The 19,000-nt window shown below is 42.2% G+C and overlaps 1 protein-coding gene across 2 annotated transcripts in view; it reads left to right on the top strand.

The window, feature by feature from the left end:
- Positions 1-5,198: 5,198 nt before the first annotated feature.
- The window catches only part of MPZL1 (myelin protein zero like 1), a 33,233-nt gene continuing 19,431 nt past the window's right edge, over positions 5,199-19,000 (top strand). For both annotated transcript variants that reach the window (XM_048495614.1, XM_048495615.1), the window contains exon 1: positions 5,199-5,367. In XM_048495614.1, coding sequence (XP_048351571.1) covers positions 5,208-5,367 — 160 coding nt within the window. In that variant the 5' untranslated portion in view covers positions 5,199-5,207. The remainder of the gene's footprint in view (positions 5,368-19,000) is intronic.

Genomic DNA, 19,000 nt, shown 5'->3' with positions numbered 1-19,000 from the left:
TATTCTGCACAGCTTCAAAGAGCACTGAAAGCAGTTTGAAAGTGCATTATTCTGCATGTGCGGAATGAGCCTGGGTTTCACTTACATGGTGGAGAAACCTTTTTGTGCATCTGTCTGGATGGATCTGAAAAAATAGCATTTTTTTCAAATAATTTGAGAAATTTTCTGAAAGTAAAATTTCCTAAAGTAAAATTGGAGATGTCTTCGACATCACTAGCTACTGGTGCCACACTCTTGAAAGAAGATACAACAGTGCTTGGCTACTAGTTAGAACTGCAGCAATATTTATTGCATGAAAATAGAGATCAACAGAACTGTATTATGAGTAAGATTAATTAAACATTTATCACCAAATCTTTAGCTTTTTTTGTTCTAGAAAAACCTGGCAAAGATTTTTTTTGTTCTGCCTGGTGTTCTTTCAGTTATCATACTCCTTTCAATAATCTTCCTACCTACCCTATGTTTTAACTGCAGTTTTTCTTGAAGAAGAAGGAAAGGAGGAGTCTCAAATTGACTTGCAAATGCCTTCCCTTCCTCTCCTCACAACAAACCCCTTCTGAGGTAGATGGGGCTGAGAGAGTTCTGAAGAACTGTGACTATCCCAAGGTCACCCAGCAGTCTTCATGTGGTAGGAGCAAGGAAACAAATCCAGTTTACCACATAAGAGTCTGCTGCTCATGTGGAGGGAATCAACCCAAGTACTCCAGTGTAGAGTCCACCGCTCCTAACCACTGACTACACCATGCTGGCTGGTAGTTTTTCATATGTGAAATTTGTGGCATTCAGATGGTTTTGGTTTTAATTGGTTTTATGATGTGTTATTATCATGTTTTGTATTTAATTGCTAGCTGCATTTGTGGTTTGATTGGACAAAAACACAGACTTAATTTTGTCAATAAAAATAATGTATTAAATATGATTGAGTAAAAAAATCAGTGTAGAGGTGTTGGACTTTGTGGAATAAACAAGGTGTTCCCTGGAAAATTCAGGAAATTCAGAATAGAGACTGAAATGAAAAAATAAAGTGAGAAAATATTACAGATTGGTTTTGAAACTTTCATATACTTGAAGTGGGCTTTTACCAGCACTAATACTTGAAACCTGATTCACTGTCACCACGCAGTGAAACAATACAATAGTACAGCAAAGCCTATCCATACATATTGAGAGGCTGTTTTTATTTCTCACCATTATCAATCAGATTCCAGACAATGAACCTTTATATTAATTTTGTTTGTGACAATTTTGGAAATGGACCAAGGTTTACTTAAGAATTAACCATCACTTAAGAATCAGCCATAGCCTCTTGCATTATCTTTGGCTAAACTGATCATGCTGTCCTGTACTCGACCACTCCATAAAATTAAGTTTGAAGTCTTCCTCCTGCCTAATGGAAGTTCCTTCAACTCAAGTATCTCTTTCTCTACTGGAAGAGCCACTTAAATGGTCAGGATGCTCTAGACTGATCCTGCATTGAGCAGGGTTGTCACGTTAGCCCACAGGAGTTAAAGAACCTGACACAGAGCCTGTAGACACCATAAGTCAGGAGCTGGCTCCTTGAGAAGGAACACAAGCAGCAGAGCCACCAGTTCCAATCCCTTCCCTTTCACTCAAGGCAGAATCAATGACAGAGCCAGATGCCCTGCAGTTGGGAGAGCAGTCAGCAGCCCCAAATGAGCCAGCTGCACAACAGAGACAAAAACAGAGACCGCAGCTAAGCAGCAAAAGGGAAAATGCCCACATTGCTGCTCAATATGGCAAAAGACTCTGTGAACTGGAAACATCCACATCTGAGGAGGACTGAGTAGCATGAAGTCTTTGCAGGATTCTGGCCTTGCCTTGGGCTTGGCTATGGCTGGGTGCACGGAGTGTTTTTCACTGGGAAGCTCCACATGCCTGGTTCCATGCTCAGCTCCTCTGAACTCTTCTTGGCTTGCCTGCCTGCTTGAACTCCCTGACTGCTTTGACCTTGGACTGTTTAACCATGTCTGTGCCTGCCTTGACCTTGGAACGGCTGACCACATCCTACCTGCTGTGACCCCTGGACTGCCTGACTATGCCATTGCTGCCAGCTGCCAGTAGCACAAGCAAATTGGACTAGATGGCCTGTATGGGCCCTTCCAACTCTATGATTCTATGATGTGTGATTCTATGAGGATGTTTTCTTCAGCAGAGGAACAACACAGCCGGATATCATCTTTTAAGATACTCAATTTTTTTTGCCAAAATGTAGGTTTGTTTCATGAATTAATTAATACATGTTAAAGTCACAGTACAATAATACACACTATATTACAATGTAAAACAATCTAACAATTCCAATTACATAGCAAAGTAATCAGCAAAAGAAGTAATCAGCAGTGTTATCACAGCAAGCTTTACGTCTTAGTTGAGTACTTTATGAATTTTTTTTAAATAGCCTAAGGTAGGCCATTTCCAACTGAGGAAAAACTGCTTGAAAGAATTAAATTCCTCTTGACCTACACTATAGCTCCAATCCATATTTGACTCTTTCTGTGGCTGCTTTTTGCAGCTCGATTACACATCTAGGGACATTTATCACATGAGTACGAAAAGAAAAAGTTTGTGCATGTGAGTGTGTGTGCTTGAGAAAAAAATGTTATATAAAGTGAGACCAGAAAGTTCAACAATCAAGATATAGGTTAAGAGTGTTACACTTACTAAGCAGGATGCAGGATACAATCAAAAGATCCAAGCAGAATAGGTGTGGCCCATTCCTAGCTGGTAATGAATTGGCAGGGTAAGATGAATAGCGTGTACAAACCTCTAAAGAGGAGTAATTACCTTCTGCAATGAGTCAGCCACTCCCAAGCCTTTCTGAATATGATAGTATCAAATCTACATACAAATTCCAACCCAGGGGCCTCAAACTGGAATCTCTCTTTGCTGTTATAGAGTGATTTTCAAAACTGTTACTAAAAATCAAGACAGTTCTCCTCCACTAAGTGTTTTGGTTTTTCTTGTCTGATCTGCATATTTTATGGAGAGACAGTCTAGTCTGGGCCAATAAATGATAGAGGATGTCTCTACTGCTACTGATCCAAATATGGAATGAATGAGATCATTTTAATGGGTGGCAATTTCCTTGTCCAAAGGAAATGTTACTACTGTGCTTATTCTGCAAATGGTGGCACCAGAGCTTATCCCCAAAATTGGTCTTGACAGTTATTTGCACCTTAATTCAACTGGCAGAGATCTGTGTAATGGTGCCATTCCAAATCATGCAGCTTGCTTGGCTTCTGACTTGAAATCAGGTGGAATGGAAATGGGTTATAAGCAAATGGTTAAGTCTATTTAGCACATTCAATCTAGACAGACCTGGCTGCTTTTTCCAAGTACTGCCAAGATTAAGGCCTAACTACTTAATGTGTAGTCCTCAGATCAGGCCTGGATCCATCATGAAGACTGTTGGTCAGATATATATTAGTGAGTTCCCTACTGGGAACAATTCTCAGGCATGTGGGGCTTGAATTGGGCAGAGTCACCCTGTGAAGGAAAAGAAAGCTTATGCCTTCCCTCACTATGCCATTTTCCTAGGGAGAACTACTTGCTCCTCTGGGGAAACCTTCATATATCCCTAGGGTTGCCTCTCCAGGTTGGGAAATACCTGGGGGTTTTGGGGGTGGAGCCTGAGGAGGGGAGGGTTTGGTGAGGGGAGGGACTTCAATGGGTATAAATAAAGCCATAGAGTCCATTTTCGAACAGCCATTTTCTCCAGGTGACTGTTGCCTGAAGATCAGTTATAATAACGGCAACTCTTTGTACTCCATAAATACAAGTGTGGATCCCACCCCCACCCAAGCAAAGGGCAGTCCTCTAGGAGCCATTTGAAACCAGGCAAATAGCCTGGGGAAAATAGGCTGATGCCTTTTCCCTGTGTGTTGAAATCCCAATCTGAATTGGGCCTTACACATGTGAAAACTGAGTAGAGAATTCACATGCATATATAGATTGCTCAGACCTACGGTAAGATAAAACACAGATAGGCCCTTAAGCAGAAGTTTCAAATGGTGTATTGGCAGAACCATTTGGTATATTCGGTATATAGTGGTGGGGTTAAAGGAAAATAAGTATGATCCTTGGCAACATGGAAGATAGCTGGAACGAAAACCTTTTAAGTTGCCATCCCAAACTAAGAATTAATTGCAGTTCAACATTCAGTACAATACCCTGCCTTGTAATCTGGGATGTCCTGCAGCCTCAAGACAAATCAGAGGCTCTAACCGTTTGAACTGAAAGGTAATTGTACTCCACTAACAGAGTAACTTAGTTTTTCCACGCTGAAATTCATATTCTTTCAATTCATCCCCATTATAGCATTTGCTGCTCCTTCTCTACATGTTCTTGTTGAAGTTGAATCAGGAAGCACCCTCTTTAGTGCATTTTAGGGCCACATACATGAGAATGTACAGACAACAGTTGAGTTAAAAGAAATAGGAATGAATGTTTGACTAATGGAGTTTCTCCACCCTCTCCCCATCCGCATCAAAAGGCTCAGAATCAAATACATTAAACTAAAATTGACGCATGCTCTATAAAGGAGCAACTATATTCCTTTGATGCACGGTTTATAGGTTGGCTACTATCATATGATTGCTAAAGTGTTGCATGCTGGGGTTTTTTTTGCTATTTTCCTTCATAGTAGGGGAATATTTCCAAAATTCTTCAGTGGAGTGTGGGCCTTTTTTTTTTTTCTTTGCACTGAGTGCAATAGTGTTGGAATGAAATTTAATGAGAAACAAAGTGAATACTTGGCTGTCAAGTGGCGCACAATGAACGATCACATGAACCAGCTAAAAGAGCTGGCCTATAGCGATGATGACTGGGAATAGTAGGGCAAAATGATCCGCCTTAAACGACTCATGTAAGCCTATCCCTGGAACAGCCCAAAGCCACAGCTACAATCTACGTATGGAACCTCCGCTCAGGTCATGCAGGTCTCAAAGGCAGCTGGAGGTCACGTGCCTCAAGAGAAGGCCGGACGATCGATCGGTCCGCCTCAGGCCCGTCCTTGAGATGAATGATCACCGGCTTGGCCAATCAAAGCATCACGAAGGCCGATCCAGGCGAAAAGGAGAAGAGGGATTCAGGAGGTGTGCGTGATTGACAGCCCACGGGCTCCAACGGCGTGCGGAGATTCCATTCTTTCCCCCCACCCATCGCCAACCACGGGCGGGGGTGGAACAATGGGAGGAAAAGGAGGTGGAGGCAGGAAAATGGCAACGGCGCTAACGGCAGCGGCGAGACGAGGCGATGGTGGCGGCGGCGGCGGCAGTTGGGCGAGGCGGCGAGGGACGTCGGCGGCTCGATGGCCCGCGCTTTTGCTGGCGGCGGCTCTCAGTCTCTGTGAGTGTGGCGGGTTTCGCTTCGGAGCAGGGAGGGAACGGGAGAGCCGCGGGCGGGCTCGCAAGTGAGCCAGCGCCAGGAGGAAGGGAGCCTTCCTCTTTTCCTCCGAGAGCCCCGACTCGGGGGGAGGCAGTGGGGAAAGAGCGGCTACTGAGGCGCTTGTCTGCGCGGCGCCCGAGGGACCCTGGGCGGCCGCGGCGTCTGTAGTAGAGCCGGAGGGTAAAGTGGCGTCTGCGGAGAAAAGCGCCGCTGCTTCTGCGGGGCGGATAATGGAGGAGGGTGGTGGGGGGAGGTCTCTGCGTGGGATTTGAGGTCTGTTGCAATCTCCTCGGCACAGCCCTCGCCTGGGTGATGCGCCTGATCCTCTCGCCACCACCCCGGTCCTGCAAAGGGATGTGAGTCGATGCGCGTGGCTGGTTGTACGTGGGAATCGTTTGTGACTGGGCTGTACGATTTACGAAAGAGCCCTGGGCTAAGAGGGCAACTAAAGAGACGCAGGTGGTTGCTAGCTGTGTCCTACATCCTCTTGCTTTAAGGGAGGGTTAGCATAGAGTAATGCCAGATAAGACAGTGCAGGGCCGAGGCAGGGGAGGGCGAGAATCGTGGCATCCTTGAAGCAATCTCTCCTCTTTGCCGGGTACAGATAAGACTCGTAGGCTGTTGCTAAGGGTGTGATTTATTTTTGCTTGCCTGTTTCTTTTAACTCCCCCACCTCCGCGTTGCCCACGTCGTGGTTGGAGTGGACGTGGTGGGTCTTCAGAATAACACCCTGAAGTGAAATGGAGACATGTGGATGCAGCTGATCTGGCTCTTGGTGATGGAGTCCATTCATAGTAGATACAGAGCTAAGGTTTTGGCTCCACTTCCTAATGTAGTGACTCCTGAATGCCACGAATTTACTCCCTGCAGCCTTAGCAGATATGTTGACAAAATGTGGACCTTTTCACAACATGTTCTCAAACCAGCCTGTCTCAGCTCATTCCCTAATCATGTATTACTTTAGTTGGAAGGGGGGGGGGAGATCTTGGATGTGCGCAGCAATGTTTTTCTTCTTCAATATAACAGATCAACCTGGTCACATTGATTCACAAGTGACAATTGTTAAGTAATGTGACCAGCCAGCTTCCTTGTTATATCATCCGCAGTCCTTAGTTGAAGCTTTCCTTACATATATTTCCTCGTCTTCAGAAAATGATCCTTGCCTTTTACCATGCTGTATTCTGCCTCACACAATTTATCTATGATCAAATCAATAATGCAGTTAAAACTTACCAGTGTAAAGATTGTTTCTTTGTTGACTAGCTGCATCAGGTAAAAACACTACTAGCTAGGAGTGGAGTGGATTTTAAATGTAATCTCTGTTAGCTGCTTTGGAGGCTTCTTCATGAAAGAGACTTTGGGAGGGGCTGTGGCTCAATACTTTTAAGGAAGAAGGCCCCAGGTTCAACTGCCAGTAGTTCCATTTAAAAGGCTCAGATAATAGGTATTGTGAAAGATCTCTGTCTGACATCCTGGAGAACCATTGCATATCATGAGTAAAGATAGATAATTACTTACTTTGATAGATAAAAGGTTTGGCATTATATAAGGCATCTTCATGTATATTCTAGCCCGATGGTGAGTAATCTATGGCTACCAATCTTGATCCTCCTTGATCTGAGATTGCAAATGCCATAACAGACCAGGTGCTCAGGAGTAGCAGCAGCAGCAGCAGGCCATTGCTTTCACGTTCTACATGTGAGCTCCCAAAGACACCTGGTGGGCCACTGCAAGTAGCAGAGTGCTGGACTAGATGGACTCTGGTCTGATCCAGCAGGCTTTTTCTTATGTTCTTAACCTATTATAATTAAAGAGTTGATTTACATCAAAATTCAGAACTTGTGCTAGGATCTAGAGACAGTTTAAGAAAGCCTGTTAGCATGTCCACATTCACAACATGATTGTTAATTAGCATGGTAATTAATAATCCATAATTGTCTGCGGCCCTAATGCTTATTGTCGTGAGTCTTTTATTGGGAAGTGACACACATGAGTTTTCACAATAGCATCCACTGTGATTGTAATAGTTCACTGGCCTAAATCTGCATCCATTTGGAACACTGGCATCTGTTCATTTTGTTTCCTTTTCTGTAAAGCATGTCCAAGTAGCCCTGCAATTGCATATATTATTTTGCCTGCCATTCCTTTTGCCTAGTGGTTATTCTAGCACATTTGACCTTATTTCATTTGTTTATATATATATTTCATTTACACCCTACTGTTATCCCTAGAGGAGACTTAAAACAGTTATCCATTTTATCTTTATAATAACCCTGTGAATTTGGTTAGACTACTGGAAAATGATGGGCCCCAGGTCACTTGGCAAGCTTTTATGGTACAGGTATCAAACATAAGTCCTCCAGGTCCTAGTTCAACACTATAAGCACAGTATTGTGTGTGTGTATGTAATATGTGTATATGTATGTATGTGTATGTTTATATGTGTATAGCTTAACTTTCATATTGTGTGTTCCACATAACCTAGCTTTATTACATTGATCATGTTGTAACAAGGCATCTCCATGTATCAGTTTTTTGTGTGTTCAAGATGTTCTGTTGGTTTAGGACAAAGGTCTCTATTGTAGTGATCATGGGCAGTGAGGCACACAGTCACAAATTTCTGGCATCTGCGGAATGTTTTTTAGAAAGTGGGTGGGGCTCAAAAAGGTTGGGGACCCCTGGTTTGGGAAAAGTACAGTATGAGGCCTGACCTGGATGGCCCAGGCTAGTCTGATTACAATAGATCTCAAAAGGTAAGCAGGGTTGGTGCTGGATAGTATTTGGGTGGCCAACCACAATGGAATTCCAGGGTTACTATGCAGAGGAAGCCAACAGCAACTCACCTCTATTAGGCTGTGGTCTTCTAAACCCTGTGAGATTGCTGTAAGTCAGCTGCAATTTGGTGGGGCTCTTACAGGTACACACACAATATGAGTCTAGTGAACTAATATGAAATATTGTTGTTTGGGCAGCCCAATCCAGGTGTGTGTGGGGGGGCTAATTGGGCTGTGGGTGCAGCTCCAGGATGTGCTAATGCGTTTTCCCCTCTGCCTGTGCAATGGGCATACTCACAGGTGGAGAAGGCAAAGGCACTGGTTGTTGCATGCCCCTCAGCTCTGTGGCAGTGAAACTCAGAAATGGGTGCCACTTTGGAAAAATGCTGGCATCCAATTGAATGCTGGTATGTGGGAGGGCAGGCAGGGCATTCCTGGGGGTGGGCCAGGGAGGTTGTAGACAGGGCTTCAGAGTTATGCTACCGTTTTGGGTGGTGTAACTCCATTAAGCCATATGGAGGGCTTCCAGGTGGCTTTGGTTTTTTTTTTCTTTTAGCAGCCTCCTTGTATCACCTGGAAGTCCTGTGGAAATGGTGCCATCACCAGCTGCCTCAGGATCTGGATTGGGCTGTAAACTATAAACTTCCCTCTCTTAACTACAGCTGAAGGATTGGTTTGTTTGGCTCATATGGTATTATTTCTGCCTTGTAACAATCGTGCTTCTTAAGATGAAAATGTTTCAACTTTGTTACTAGCTACCAGTCATAAGAGGTATTCTTAATTCAATGTTCTGTTAATCTGAATTCAGAAATTTGATATAATTAAAAGAATCTGAAAACTAATGGGATTAGTGGGAGTAGCAATTACATAAAATTAAAACAGAATTAGTTTTGGTTTGGCCTGAATCTCTTGACCCAGGCTTGCCCAATCTATTAAAAGTTTGGAAGTAAGCCCTCGTTAGTATTTGGATATGGGAACTCGAGGAAAGTCCACAGTCTCTTTGCAGAGTCAGACAATGGCAAGCCACTTTTGAACATCTTTTAACTTGAGAATCCTAGAGTATCGCAAAGGAACTCTGATCCCCCTGATGAAGAGTGTACAGCAAAAAGTGTAGGAGCTTTGTAAGACAATAAAGCTGTCACCTGGCATCTTTTTTCCATTTAATAGTTTGCTGGCATATTGCTAGTTTAGTCCTATTTTTCCTTCACCTTTGTAGCCAAGGCAACAGTATTGCCTTGGCTCCTAAAAAGTCTATGGAAGTCACTTCTAGGTTTACCAAGTTTAAATTGCAGAGTTGAAAAGTGCAATTTTAAACAGAAATGCAAAGAAAATGGTTTAGTGTTTTAAAAAGTTTTATTATATCTAATATGATGTGTAATCACTTGGGGTTTTTTGGTATCTTTCATTCTGTGGACAGGAAATGATACCACAGACAAACCATTATATTTCCTATGTCTTAAACCGGAGCAGAACTTTGAAGTTTGAACTATTTATCTTAAAAAGTATATTTACCGCTAGTCATTTAGTACTAGGGCCTCCAGACTTTTCAGTGTGAGGGCCACATTGTATATTTTACCAATATCCAAAAGCTGAGCATTGAACTGTGGGCTCACCCTGGCCAAATCTAGCTTTATACTACTGCCTCTGCCTCTGAAGTCACACTAATCCAATGATATGAAGGTTAACTCGGCCAGGCCAAGCCCATCATTCAGCTGGACAAAATTTAAAACTGGAGCTTCAGAGGTGAAGAACACAGCTTAGTGCAAGAGCCAGCCAGATCCAACCCAGCATTGAACTGTGGGCTTGGCTTGACTGTCTCCAGCTTTATACTTTTGGCTCTGTCTCTGAAGTCACATGGGCTTGGCAGGTGGAGCCAGCAGTATAAAGCTAGGCCAGGGTAAGCCTGAAGTCCAGTGCTGGGCTGACTGGCTCTAGCTGCATACTGCTGGCTCTGCCTCTGAAGTTCTGCCTATAAAGTCTCATGGACTTTGGAGGCCGAGCCAGCAGTATAAAGCTGGGCCAGGGTGATCCTGCAGTTCCACACTGGACCCAGCCAGGCCAAGCCCAGTGGCAAATGGCCCTCTTTCTGCTGTTGATTGCAGCCTGGCAGAGATGGGAGAGGAGGAGAGCGAGGCAAGGTGGTCAAGCAGCTGCAGCCAAATTAAATCATTTAGCAAGCCGTATGTGGCCTGTGGGCTGTACTTGGGAGATCCCTGGCTTAGTAAATGCTAACTGGTAAGCAGAAATCACACAAGAGCACTCTCATAGGTCAAAGTTTAGATCTGGGGTATCAAACCTCTCAAGGCAGCCACTCCACCCAGCTGTGGACTCGCCAGTCCAGGCACCTCCCAGTTCCATTCTGGGGCCTGTTGAGAGAGCCACCACCTACCAAGGGCCCAGCCCAAGCAAGTCACATTTATGTCACATGCAGCCTTTGCAACAAATGTGTTTGACATCACTGGTTTAGAAGCTATCATTTCCCCTTAACTTACTTCTCATTTGTAACATATCTTCTTTTGTCCTGGACAGTGAAAGATAGTATGAGGATGAAAGGAATCTTGACTCTTGTGAGCAGAAGCCCTTTATGGCATTCTTTAAGAGTCCCATTTGGATGCATGACCATTTTGCAGACTAAATGCTTTCTTAACCCTTCTTCATTTTAGTGGATCGAGATCCTGGAAATAGCATTTACACATACACATTTGGATAGAACACAGTTCTGTCTCCATTAAATATGTTTTTGGAGAATGTTGGATCCAGGTTTCTTGGTTTGTTTTGTTTTGTTTTTTGCCCATGACAAATGATAACTGAAGATTTTGATTTCACAGAAATGTGAGCTTTGGCTGTACTATATTATTCATGTTAAGGCAGGATGAGAGAAATTACCTGCAAAACAACATGTTTTGCCTTGTCCATCCCTCCACTAGTTTAAGCATATCATTTAGCCTGGAGAAGTAGTTTTGTCTATGTAGGCAGAACATTTTTTAACCTTGCTTTGATTCTGTGAGCTGAAGAGTATGTGTAGACGAGTACGGAGTGAAAAAACTGAGTGGTATCAAAGAAAGCTTTCTTCATAATGGTCTAGTTGTGTGATTGGTAGGATCCTTAGTTGGAAATGATCATGTTCTCCTGGAGTTTGTTGTACAATGGAAAGGGGACACTAAGTGTAGTCAGACAAACATCCTAGACTTTAAGAAAGCAAGCTTTCAGTAAGCTTAGAAACTACTGGGTGTGATCCCATGGTTAAAATACTAAAAGATAAGAGAGTGCACGATGGATGGGAATTTCTTAAAAGTGAGATCTTGAAGGCAAAATTTGAAACAGTAAGGAAAAATGGGAGGTGTCTAAAGAAACCAGGATGGATGTCTAAAGAACTTTCAGTTGAGCTAGGATTTAAAAAGGACATGTACAAGGAATGGAAAAGGGAGGGAAATCACCAAAGAGGAATACAAACGAACAGTGAGAATGTGTAGGGAGAAAGTCAGAAAAGCTAAAGCTCACTATGAGCTCAGGCTTGCCAGAGAGGTTAAAAACAACAAAACAAGGCTTTTTGAGTATGTCTATAGAAAAAGGAAGAAAAAAGATAAGAGTCCCTGAATGGAGAAGATGGCAAAGTGCTAACAGAGAATGGAGAAAAGGCAGCACTACTTAATACCTTCTTTGCCTCAGTCTTTTCTCGAAAGTAGAACTGTGCTCATCCAGGGGAAAATGGAACAGAACATACAGTAGGGAAAATTCAGCATAGAATAAATAGAGGCGATACAGGAATATCTGACTACCCTAAATGAATTCACATCTCCAGGCCCTGATGAGCTACATCCCAGGTTATTAAAAGAACTGGCAGAAGTAATCTCAGAACCACTTGCTATAATCTTTGAGAACTCCTGGAGAACAGAAGTCCCAGTAGAATGGAGGAGGCTAATGTTATTCCCATCTTCAAAAAAGGGAAAAAAAGAGGACCCAAACAATTACCGCCCAGTTAGCCTGACATCAATACCAGGAAAGATTCTGGAGTAGATCACTAGACAGACATTGTGTAAGCACTTAGGAACAATGTGATCACTAAAAGTTAACATGGGTTTCTCAAAACCAAATCATGCCAGACTAATCTCATCTCATCTCTCTCTTTTTTTTGTGATAAGAGTGACATGCTTGGTAGACAAAGGGAATGCTGTTGATGTAGTATACCTAGATTTTAGTAAAGCCTTTGATAAGATGCCCTGTGACATTCTTGCAAGTAAGCTAGTAAAATGTGGACTGGACAATGCTACTGCTAGATGAATTTGCAATTGGTTGACTGACTGAACCCAAAGGGTGCTCATCAATGGCTCATCTTCATCCTGGAGAGAAGTGACTAGTGGGGTGCCACAGGGTTCTGTCCAGGGCCCAGTGCTATTCAATATTTTTTTATCAATGACTTGAATGATGAAATAGAGGGCATGCTAATCAAACTTGCAGATGACACCAAATTAGGAGGAGTAGCTAATACCCCAGAGGACAGTCAGGATTCAAAATGATCTGGGCAGGTTAAAGAGATGGGCCAAAGCTAACAAAATGAATTTCAACAGAGATAAATGTAAGATACTCCATTTAGGTAGAAAAAAATGAAATGCACAAATATAGGATGGGTGACACCTGGCTTGATAACACTACGTGTGAAAGGGATCTGGGAGTCTTAGTAGACCACAAGTCTTAGTAGACCACAAACATGAGTCAGCAGTGTGATACGGCAGCCAAGAAAGACAATGTAGTTCTGGTATGCATCAATAGGAGCATAATGTCTTGATAAAGGGGCATGATAGTACCTCTCTATTCTGCATTGGTTAGACCTCACATGGAATACTGTGTTCAGTTCTGGGCACCACAATTCAAGAAGGATGTTGACAAGCTGGAACGGGTCCAAAGGAGGGCGACCAAAATGGTGAAAGGTCTGGAAACCATGCCCTAAGACCGTGGTGGCGAACCTATGGCACTCCAGATGTTTATGGACTACAATTCCCATCAGCCCCTGCCAGCATGGGAATTGTAGTTCATGAACATCTGGAGTGCCACAGGTTCGCCACCACTGCCCTATGAGGAGAGACTTAGGGAGCTGATTATGCTTAGTTTGGCAAAAAGAAGGTTAAGGGGTGACATAATATCCATGTTTAAATATTTGAAGGGATGTCATACTGAAGAGAGAGCAAGCTTGTTTTCTTCTGCTCCAAATGCATGGAGTAATGGGCTTAAGGTGCAGGAAAAGAGATTCCATCTAAACATTAGGAGGAACTTCCTGACAGGCCTGTTCGACAGTGCAATATACTTGCTAAGAGTGTAGTGGAGTCTCCTTCTTTGGAGGTTTTTAAAAAGAGTCTGGATGGCCATCTGTCTGGGGTGATTTGATTGTGTGTTCCTGCATGGCAGGGGGTTGAACTTGATGGCCCTTGTGATCCCTTTCAACTTTATGATTCTATGAAGTGCTAGTATTGCAAGAATTCTGATGCTCTTATCATCCCTCAGCACTTAGAGTTAACAGCATGCAGAATATTGCATTTCTGGAATGATAATTGGTAAGAGCAAGGCTATGCTGATCCAGGGGAGAACTTTTCCTGGACCAGTTGGTCTTTTCAACTTTCATGATGTAACTTGCTGTTTCTGTTGCCTTTGTAGTGGGAGGGAAGGATTCTGACTGATGACTTTTAGTCTATGTGCATGGAAGACAACGAATACGTATTTCAGATTACAGTGGTGGTATGTGACTCCACTGTGTAACGTCTCATGACCTGCATATGCTGCCTTGTAATTTTCCATGTTAAGATTAAATACATAGACTCTACAATTTTGAAATACTAGTTGCACAGAATTCTGAGCATTTTTAAAAAATATAGTTTAAAAGTTCACTACTGATGACGCAGTTCCAATAACTTGCCTTGAGGCAGCTTATATTGAAAGGGGAAGTTTCTCACTGTAAAGAACTAATGGAGTTTCCTAATATTTATTGAATATATGTCCCTTCGTTTCCAGAAGGGACAATTCTTTCTTTAACCACTGAGACTGTACAGTGCTTAAGAGGCGTATGTACGAACAAAACCCATATTCTAGTCCTTCAGTCAAATGTTGTGTGGAGATACACCTTCAAAATTTCTGGAAATATTGCCAAAATAATGTTTCAGAAAAAAATATAAATTTTGCGAAAGACTGAAATATGATACTTAACTGCCCTTTCAAATCTAAAGTAATGTATTGTCAAAGGCTTTCATGGCTAGGATCAATGTTTCTTGTGGGTTTTCCAGACTGTGTGGCCATGACATACCTCTGAAGATGCCAGCCATAGATGCAGGTGAAATGTTAGGAGCAAAAAACTACTAGACCAGTGTTAGCAAACCTTTTCGAGACAGAGTGGCCAAATTGCAACCCAAAACCCACTTATTTATTGCAAAGTGCCAACATGGCAATTTAACCTGAATACTGAGGTTTTCGTTCAGAAAAAACGGTTTGCTCCAAGGCGCGCATTACTCAGGAGTAAGTTTGGTGAAGCAACCATGCAACTCTTTGAATGGGTGAATCACAACCCTCGGAGGGTTTACTCAGAAGCAAGGCTAGTCTAGATGTGTGTGTGTGTTGATTTTCTGCTCCCCCTATATGACAAACTCTGTGTGCGCCTGACCACAGAGAGGGCTCTGAGTGCCACCTCTGGCACACGTGCCATAGGTTCGCCACCACTGTACTAGAATATAGCCAAACAGCCTGGAAAACTCACAAGAGCCAAATCAAAACTAATTTTACTGTTTTAACAATGTAAAATCATTTATAACTGATTTAGGATATAAAATTGCAATATTTGAAGTTTTTGGAATTTAAAAATTATTAGTGGCTTAGTTTTTTACAGGCAGAATTGTAGATGTACCTAATATTTGAGAGAAAACTGCAAGCTGATGCAGTCTGCCTTAGCTCATGTTACCCCTCCAGCAATGGATTACTTGTTACCAAGTCTTTATATGTATCTGTCACAGTGGTTTGAGGAAGAAGTAAAAGGATCAATCACAAAGGAAGAATCGGGTCAAATGACCACAGAAAATGCATGCAACTGCTGAGAAGCAATGAAAGCCCTTCATGTTCTCCTCATGACAATTAGCGTATTTTTCTAGGTGCAGAAACACCTCTTGGATTTAAGAGCTGTATATGCCTACAACCTTATCTTGAAAAGCATTTTACTCATTCTACCTGACCTGGATGCCTAGTCTAGCCTCATCTCACCTGATTTCAGAAGGGATTGCTTCTGATCCTAGCAGGGTCGGCCAGGGTTAGTAGTTCGTGGGAGACCACCAAGGAGTACCAGGGTTGCCATTCAGGAGATGGCAATGACAAACTACCTCTGTTGGTCTCTTGCCTTGAAACCATACAGATTGTCATAAATCAGCTGTGACATGATGGCACTTTACACACTCTCTCTCTCTCTCTCTCTCTCTCTCTCTCTCTCTCTCTCTCTCTCTCTCTCTTTAAGAGAAAATATACCATGGAAGTTTTTTTCAACACTTCCCCAAATTTCCATTTTTTCTGTCCTAAAATTGTGTGTGTTGGGTGAGTGTCCTTAGAAGGAATTGAAATCACACGCCCTGCTAAATCTTTCTGGTTTTTTTCTCCCTGGGCTTTCAGATTTCTGATGTCATGAGTAATGAATTCAGGAAAAAGGAAGGCGGGAGTGTACCTTATCAAGCAAATCAGACCAAAGAATATCTACTACACTGGCTAATGAAAAAAAGCTAGCAATAGTAAGATGCTAAGTGCTCAATTTAATAATAAGTTGTAACAGCCATATGTGACAAGAACAACACATGAACAGGAAGACAGACAAATATAAATACATGCACATGTATTTGCTAACCAGCAGTATGAAAACCCCCACGGGGAAAAAGTCAAACTACCCAGCAGTATGAAAACCCCCACGGGGAAAAAGTCAAACTACTAAAATGTACAGTAGGTCACCAAAACATATACTAAAGCAAGCCTCAGATAAATACATTAGGTAAGCGAAGTACCTTCAGTGTGAAGTAACAATATGTGTATGGGTTTTCCAGCCTACCCTCATTTCTCTGTGCATAGCTTCTTCAGCAAAGCATAGATTTTCTGTACTTGCCCAAATAGGATTCAGCAAGGCACTGTAATATAATACAAAAAGAGCATTGCATATGAAGTATAATTAAGTATGTAAATGTAGTGTAAATATTATTGAAATCACATAAATAGATATAAATACATATAAGTATAATAATAAATAGTTTAAATTCCAAATTTTGGATCTGTGCCCTGTCAGTCTCACCCTGATAGCTCTTCCCGACATTCATGTATAAATTAGACCACACACTATTTAGTGTTGCATGTTGTTAAATATTTCCATTCCTATTTTTGCTTCAGGTGAGCATAGACTTTTAGAAGACCTCTTTGTGCAACATTTTGTGGATTCAGGACATACAGAAAACAATATGAGATTCTGTGTATTGTATGCCTTTAAGGACTGTCCATTTGAATATGTTGATGTGAAAAAATGCACGCTACAGTTGGAAGCCAACTGGTATTCCTTGGAGGTCTCACATCCAAATACTAGCCAGGGTCAGGGCTATGTGTGCATGACTGGTCTAAGGTCACCCAGCAAATTTCCATGGCACAAGTGGGGTTTCCCACGTGCTAGTCTGACACCTTACCTGATTTGCCATTTATGATGGTAAACTGTTACTTTCTTGACAGATCTGCTGTCCAGGTCTTAATGCCTTTCCCTGGTTCTCCATCAGCTACATCTGTTTGCTAGCAGTGCTCCAATCAGCCACTGTAAGGGTGACTGGTGATAAAGGAAGTTAGGGGATCAAATTAAAAATGCCTCAGCCTTATCGCTTGTTGGAGACATCAGCAGACATCAGTGAACGACCACCAGGAAAACTAGCCTTCAGCATGTTCTTCATGTCTGTTAGTCTTCCTGTTGCTTTCTGCTGCAAATTCTTGATAGTAACAATAACATACACCAATTGAATACTGAGGTTTTTTTCAGTATTCAGAAACATAGTGACAGTTGAAAATTGCAGATGTTTAAAGTGAAAAGCAGCATTTCTACTTTTTGATTGGAAGTTGCGGCTGATTCATCATACATATTTTCATACTAATTTTATGTAATGAAATATTTTGCTGTAGGGTTATGTTATAGTTGTGAAACATACGAGATTGATGCCTCTTCCAGATGTCAGTTAAGATCGGATATACATGCTTAAGTCTCTGAGAGCCTGCTGAGCAGTTCCTGTTTTTGTCTGAAAGGATCTAAGGATCCTGTTGTCTAAAAGGGTCAAAAAACAGGAACTAGATGACTTTCAAATCTTGCTTTTCTTAAGAAACAAGACGTTGCTGTGGAAAAATGATCAGTGGTTTCTTTCTGTGTGAATAAGAGGTAATTGAGGCTCTTTCTGTACAGGTTTTTAAAGATGTTAGGCACAATCAACGTTTAAATATGACGTTTCAAATACACATTAGGGATTTGGGTCAGCTAGCCTTTTCCCAATAACTGACTTGGAGGCCTGAAGCATTTGTTGATTTTGTAGCTTACATTGGGAATGGAGAACTTGGTGAGAATTGTCTTCTTTCAGACATATGCAGAGGGGGTAGCTGTGTTATGTTGCAGTACTCTTTGGCAGATGGGTCTGGTTTGGAAGACAGTTTTGAGAATCCCTCCAGATTATTCTTTGGTGCCAAATCTGCTGTCTTTGAAACTTAGGTGCTTGTATTTTTGGAATTAATTTCTCTTGACAGGTAATCATAGCAAATTACATTTGTATATCCTACATTTTCCTGGAACACTGTGCAGTTTTTAGTCTACATAGTAAACTGAAATATCGTAATGTGAAGACTAGTAAAACATTCTCATCTTCAGATGACATGGTACTAATCATTCTTATAAAGTTATGAGTGTTCTATTTTGGCACAGATGTGTGGGGAGAAGAAGAAGAGTTTGGATTTATACTCCATCCCTTTCTCTCCTGTGAGGAAACTAAAGGTGGCTTACAAGCTCCTTTCCCTTCCTCTCCCCACAACAGACACCTTGTGAGGAGGTAGGGCTGAGAGAGTTCTGAAGAACTGTGACTAGCCCAAGGTCACCCAGCAGGAAAGTAGGAGTGCTGAAACACATCGGGTTCACCAGATAAGCCTATGACACTTAGGTAGAGGAGTGGGGAATCAAACCTGGTTCTCCAGATTAGAATCCACCTGCTCTTAACCACTACACCACGCTGAGAGTTGTACTATTATTACAGTATCACTTCCCCTGTGTATTGTAGTATTTAGAGCAGTGGACTTGAGTCTGGTGAACTGGGTTTGTTTCCCCACTGCTTGGACCAGTCTGAGTTATCTTCGAACTCTCTCAACCCTACCTACCTCAGAAAGTGTCTGTGGTGGGGAGGCGAAGGGAAGGTGATTGTAAGCTACTCCTAAAGGTAGAGAAAAAGCAGGATATAAAAACCAACTCTTTTTATTTTTAGTCTGTATGATTAATAGTCAGTAGCTGTCCTTTGTGCAATATTCCCAGGCAATTATAGATTGTAGCGGAGTGATAAAGTGGTTAATGCCACATTTGGAAGGAGTAGATAGAATCTATATACATAGTGTTTATGCAAGTTACTATGTCTTATTTTAAGTGTCTCACATAGCTAATGTGACCTAATTTGTCTCATTCACCATTGTAGGCTGTTGGATCCCTAGGAACTTAGATGTCAAACACTTAGTTGCTTGAATCTGCAAAACTGGGCAGTTTGTAGCAGCTTTTTCAACCTCTGTTTATCTGAGATCCTTTCGCTGAACCAGGG

This window comes from Sphaerodactylus townsendi, linkage group LG04, assembly GCF_021028975.2.
Source record: "Sphaerodactylus townsendi isolate TG3544 linkage group LG04, MPM_Stown_v2.3, whole genome shotgun sequence".
In the NCBI taxonomy this organism is placed as follows: Eukaryota; Metazoa; Chordata; class Lepidosauria; order Squamata; family Sphaerodactylidae; genus Sphaerodactylus; species Sphaerodactylus townsendi.
The sequence above is the reverse complement of the archived record's forward strand: the minus strand, read 5'-3'. Positions and strand labels throughout refer to the sequence as shown.